Source organism: Salmo salar, chromosome 24 (genome assembly GCF_965601325.2).
Source record: "Salmo salar chromosome 24, fSalSal1, whole genome shotgun sequence".
Taxonomy (NCBI): Eukaryota; Metazoa; Chordata; class Actinopteri; order Salmoniformes; family Salmonidae; genus Salmo; species Salmo salar.
Window position 1 is genome coordinate 19,030,997 of NC_138314.1, and position 5,877 is coordinate 19,036,873.

Below are 5,877 nucleotides of genomic sequence, written 5' to 3' on the forward strand. Positions count from 1 at the left end.
TTGAGACATTCGTATTCTGTGAAAAGCCCTACATTTGAGAAGAAGTGTGCGAATCGATGTGGAACCCTCACGCCCCCCTTTGGTTGAGCGTGAAGTGAACATGCGGCGTGTTGTGTGTATCGCTACTCCAACAATGTGAGGTGAGGTCTTGACTTCAGGTGACACAGAAGGCACAGAGGAGCATGTGCATGTGTCATTTTATTGTATTCATAATTTCTCATTTGAAAGATGAATCAGTCAAAAAATAATTGTTTATCAAAGTATACTCTTTATAATAACTTCTATCCTCCCGAGTGGCGCAGCGGTCTAAGGCACTGCATCGCAGTGCTAGAGGCGTCACTACAGACCCTGATTCGATTCCGGGCTGTATCACAACCGGCTGTGATCGGGAGTCCCATAGAGCGGCGCACAATTGAACCAGCGTCGTCCGGGTTTGGCCGGGGTAGGCCGTCATTGTAAATACGAATTTGTTCTTAACTGACTTTCCAAGTTAAATAAAGGTAAAAAAATATAAACATTCTAAGTTTACTGTATAAATGTTGAAACATTAGCTTTAGAATGAATGTTTTGCCCACCCAACGGCAGGTAGTCTCCCTGAGCAACGGCAGGTAGTCTCCCTGAGCAACGGCAGGTAGGCTCCCTGAGCAACGGCAGGTAGGCTCCCTTCTTATTTGTCATCATTTTACCATCACCCCAAAACTCATCATTAGCATATATTAAGTTAGTAGGTTTTGTTCTAAGTGTTTAATGTGCAAGATCTAACGATATAATTTAATTAGCCAACAAGTTCATAAGAAGGAAAATACATAACAACAATTAGAAGAAAGTGAAATGAAATAAAATAGAATTAACAATCATAAAGCTATCCCAATGCATATCCCTGATGTGGTAAGATGAATTGAATCTAACAACAATAATTGGGTTTGGGGGGGTAGTGGGTTGGGGTTCGCACATAGAAAAATAAGATGTGTTTAGACATGGGTGTTGTCTTGGTGATAAACGTGAAAGATAGAGGAAGAGAGAAATCTAATGCAATGATTCGCCCACTCTTTCTCCTATCAGTGACTCTCCCACTCCCTTTTCTCTCCTATCAGTGACTCTCCCACTCCTTTTTCTCTCCTATCAGTGACTCTCCCACTCCTTTTTCTCTCCTATCAGTGACTCTCCCAGTCCTTTTTCTCTCCTATCAGTGACTCTCCCACTCCTCTTTCTCTCCTATCAGTGACTCTCCCACTCCCTTTTCTCTCCTATCAGTGACTCTCCCACTCCTTTTTCTCTCCTATCAGTGACTCTCCCACTCCTTTTTCTCTCCTATCAGTGACTCTCCCACTCCTCTTTCTCCTATCAGTGACTCTCCCACTCCTCTTTCTCTCCTATCAGTGACCCTCCCACTCCCTTTTCTCTCCTATCAGTGACCCTCCCACTCCTTTTTCTCTCCTATCAGTGACCCTCCCACTCCTCTTTCTCCTATCAGTGACCCTCCCACTCCCTTTTCTCTCCTATCAGTGACCCTCCCACTCCTTTTTCTCCTATCAGTGACCCTCCCACTCCTCTTTCTCTCCTATCAGTGACTCTCCCACTCCTCTTATCAGTGACTCTCCCACTCCTCTTTCTCCTATCAGTGACTCTCCCACTCCTCTTTCTCCTATCAGTGACTCTCCCACTCCTCTTTCTCTCCTATCAGTGACTCTCCCACTCCTCTTTCTCCTATCAGTGACTCTCCCACTCCTCTTTCTCCTATCAGTGACTCTCCCACTCCTCTTTCTCCTATCAGTGACTCTCCCACTCCTCTTTCTCCTATCAGTGACCCTCCCACTCCTTTTTCTCTCCTATCAGTGACCCTCCCACTCCTCTTTCTCCTATCAGTGACTCTCCCACTCCTCTTTCTCTCCTATCAGTGACCCTCCCACTCCTTTTTCTCTCCTATCAGTGACTCTCCCACTCCTTTTTCTCTCCTATCAGTGACTCTCCCACTCCTCTTTCTCCTATCAGTGACCCTCCCACTCCTTTTTCTCTCCTATCAGTGACTCTCCCACTCCTCTTTCTCCTATCAGTGACTCTCCCACTCCTTTTTCTCTCCTATCAGTGACTCTCCCACTCCTCTTTCTCCTATCAGTGACCCTCCCACTCCTCTTTCTCCTATCAGTGACCCTCCCACTCCTCTTTCTCCTATCAGTGACTCTCCCACTCCTCTTTCTCCTATCAGTGACTCTCCCACTCCTCTTTCTCTCCTATCAGTGACTCTCCCACTCCTCTTTCTCTCCTATCAGTGACTCTCCCACTCCTTTTTCTCTCCTATCAGTGACCCTCCCACTCCTTTTTCTCTCCTATCAGTGACTCTCCCACTCCTCTTTCTCTCCTATCAGTGACTCTCCCACTCCTTTTTCTCTCCTATCAGTGACTCTCCCACTCCTCTTTCTCTCCTATCAGTGACTCTCCCACTCCTCTTTCTCCTATCAGTGACCCTCCCACTCCTTTTTCTCTCCTATCAGTGACCCTCCCACTCCTCTTTCTCCTATCAGTGACCCTCCCACTCCTCTTTCTCTCCTATCAGTGACTCTCCCACTCCTCTTTCTCCTATCAGTGACCCTCCCACTCCTTTTTCTCTCCTATCAGTGACTCTCCCACTCCTTTTTCTCTCCTATCAGTGACCCTCCCACTCCTTTTTCTCTCCTATCAGTGACTCTCCCACTCCTCTTTCTCTCCTATCAGTGACCCTCCCACTCCTCTTTCTCTCCTATCAGTGACTCTCCCAGTCCTCTTTCTCTCCTATCAGTGACTCTCCCAGTCCTTTTTCTCTCCTATCAGTGACTCTCCCAGTCCTTTTTCTCTCCTATCAGTGACTCTCCCACTCCTTTTTCTCTCCTATCAGTGACTCTCCCACTCCTCTTTCTCTCCTATCAGTGACTCTCCCAGTCCTCTTTCTCTCCTATCAGTGACTCTCCCACTCCTTTTTCTCTCCTATCAGTGACCCTCCCACTCCTCTTTCTCTCCTATCAGTGACTCTCCCAGTCCTCTTTCTCTCCTATCAGTGACTCTCCCACTCCTTTTTCTCTCCTATCAGTGACTCTCCCACTCCTCTTTCTCTCCTATCAGTGACTCTCCCAGTCCTCTTTCTCTCCTATCAGTGACCCTCCCACTCCTCTTTCTCTCCTATCAGTGACTCTCCCAGTCCTCTTTCTCTCCTATCAGTGACTCTCCCACTCCTCGCCCACTCCTCTTTCTCCTATCAGTGACTCTCCCACTCCTTTTTCTCTCCTATCAGTGACCCTCCCACTCCTCTTTCTCTCCTATCAGTGACCCTCCCACTCCTCTTTCTCTCCTATCAGTGACCCTCCCAGTCCTCTTTCTCCTATCAGTGACTCTCCCACTCCTCTTTCTCTCCTATCAGTGACTCGCCCACTCCTCTTTCTCCTATCAGTGACCCTCCCACTCCTCTTTCTCTCCTATCAGTGACCCTCCCACTCCTCTTTCTCCTATCAGTGACTCTCCCACTCCTTTTTCTCTCCTATCAGTGACTCTCCCACTCCTCTTTCTCTCCTATCAGTGACTCTCCCACTCCTCTTTCTCTCCTATCAGTGACTCTCCCAGTCCTCTTTCTCTCCTATCAGTGACTCTCCCACTCCTCTTTCTCTCCTATCAGTGACCCTCCCAGTCCTTTTTCTCTCCTATCAGTGACTCTCCCACTCCTCTTTCTCCTATCAGTGACTCTCCCACTCCTCTTTCTCTCCTATCAGTGACTCGTCCACTCCTCTTATCAGTGACTCTCCCACTCCTCTTTCTCTCCTAGTGCAAGTATAACAAACCAGTGAACTGACCTCTTTTCTCCTTGATGATCTGTTAAAGCTTATCATACATTAAAAGATAATAAAAAATGAATTTTAGTTGGGTAGCTTAGTTGGGTTGTAACCGTTAGTTGTAACCGTGGCACAGAGAGGGCTGTGGACAGTGAAGATCAGGTGCCCTGAGAAGAAGCTGTCGGAGGTCATGCCGTTGCCATCGTAGTAAGTTGACAGCCAGATCTTGTCCCCCTTGTTGAGCTGCAGCAGTGTGCCTCCAGTAGCCGTGATGTAGCCGTTCTGCTGGGTGGTGAAGGAATGCAGCACCAGCTGGCTGTTTCTCCGCAGGTCCACGCTGCCCACATTCTGGTATACGGTGCAATGGAACTCAAACTCGTAGACGCCTGGCTCCACGCAGGTGAACTCCCCCATCCTGGTGTCGTAGTGGTTCTGTCCATTGTAGATTACCTCAAAGAATTGGATGGGCTGGCCTGGTTTGGGGTAGTTATAGTCGAGCCGCATGGCGAAAGGAGATTTTGCGGAGATGCCAGGCAAACCACGTGGCCCTTGGGGTCCTGAGTGAGAGAGAGTGAGGTTAGGAATTATGTCAACACTACAACAGATGCTATTAGTCATAACAGTGGTTATGCTTCTCCTTGTTATATACTATTAGTCATAACAGTGGTTATGCTCCTCCTTGTTATATACTATTAGTAATAACAGTGGTTATGCTTCTCCTTGTTATATACTATTAGTCATAACAGTGGTTATGCTCCTCCTTGTTATATACTATTAGTCATAACAGTGGTTATGCTTCTCCTTGTTATATACTATTAGTCATAACAGTGGTTATGCTCCTCCTTGTTATATACTATTAGTAATAACAGTGGTTATGCTCCTCCTTGTTATATACTATTAGTCATAACAGTGGTTATGCTCCTCCTTGTTATATACTATTAGTCATAACAGTGGTTATGCTCCTCCTTGTTATATACTATTAGTCATAACAGTGGTTATGCTCCTCCTTGTTATATACTATTAGTCATAACAGTGGTTATGCTCCTCCTTGTTATATACTATTAGTCATAACAGTCGTTATGCTCCTCCTTGTTATATACTATTAGTCATAACAGTGGTTATGCTTCTCCTTGTTATATACTATTAGTAATAACAGTGGTTATGCTCCTCCTTGTTATACACTATTAGTCATAACAGTGGTTAAAAAAAATTTGATCATATTACTCCAGTGTTAGCCTCCCTACACTGGCTTCCTGTTAAGGCAAGGGCTGATTTCAAGGTTTTACTGCTAACCTACAAAGCATTACATGGGCTTGCTCCTACCTATCTTTCCGATTTGGTCCTGCCGTACATACCTACACGTACGCTACGGTCACAAGACGCAGGCCTCCTAATTGTCCCTAGAATTTCTAAGCAAACGGCTGGAGGTAGGGCTTTCTCCTATAGAGCTCCATTTTTATGGAATGGTCTGCCTACCAATGTGAGAGACGCAGACTCAGTCTCAACCTTTAAGTCTTTACTGAAGACTTATCTCTTCAGTAGGTCCTATGATTAAGTATAGTCTGGCCCAGGAGTGTGAAGGTGAACGGAAAGGCTGGAGCAACGAACCGCCCTTGCTGTCTCTGCCTTGCCGGTTCCCCTCTTTCCACTGGGATTCTCTGCCTCTAACCCTTTTACAGAGGCTGAGTCACTGGCCTACTGGTGTTCTTCCATGCCGTCCATGGGAGGGGTGCGTCACTTGAGTGGGTTGAGTCACTGACGTGGTCTTCCTGTCTGGGTTGGCGCCCCCCCCCCCCCCCCCCCCTTGGGTTGTGCCATGGCGGAGATCGTTGTGGGCTATACTCGGCCTTGTCTTAGGACGGTAAGTTGGTGGTTGGAGACATCCCTCTAGTGGTGTGGGGGCTGTGCTTTGGCAAAGTGGGTGGGGTTATATCCTGCCTGTTTGGCCCTGTCCGGGGGTATCATCGGATGGGGCCACAGTGTCTTCTGATCCCTCCTGTCTCAGCCTCCAGTATTTATGCTGCAGTAGTTTATGTGTCGGGGGGCTAGGGTCAGTCTGTTACATCTGGAGTATTTCTCT

At 47.1% G+C, this 5,877-nt stretch overlaps 1 protein-coding gene across 1 annotated transcript; it reads right to left on the minus strand.

Annotated features, from left to right (window-relative positions):
- Positions 1 to 3,438: 3,438 nt before the first annotated feature.
- LOC145850250 (adiponectin-like) lies at positions 3,439 to 4,301 on the minus strand. Its single transcript, XM_082968374.1, has one exon. It carries the CDS (start codon positions 4,299 to 4,301, stop codon positions 3,882 to 3,884), a length of 420 nt encoding a protein of 139 aa, XP_082824500.1. The 3' UTR covers positions 3,439 to 3,881.
- Positions 4,302 to 5,877: the final 1,576 nt, after the last annotated feature.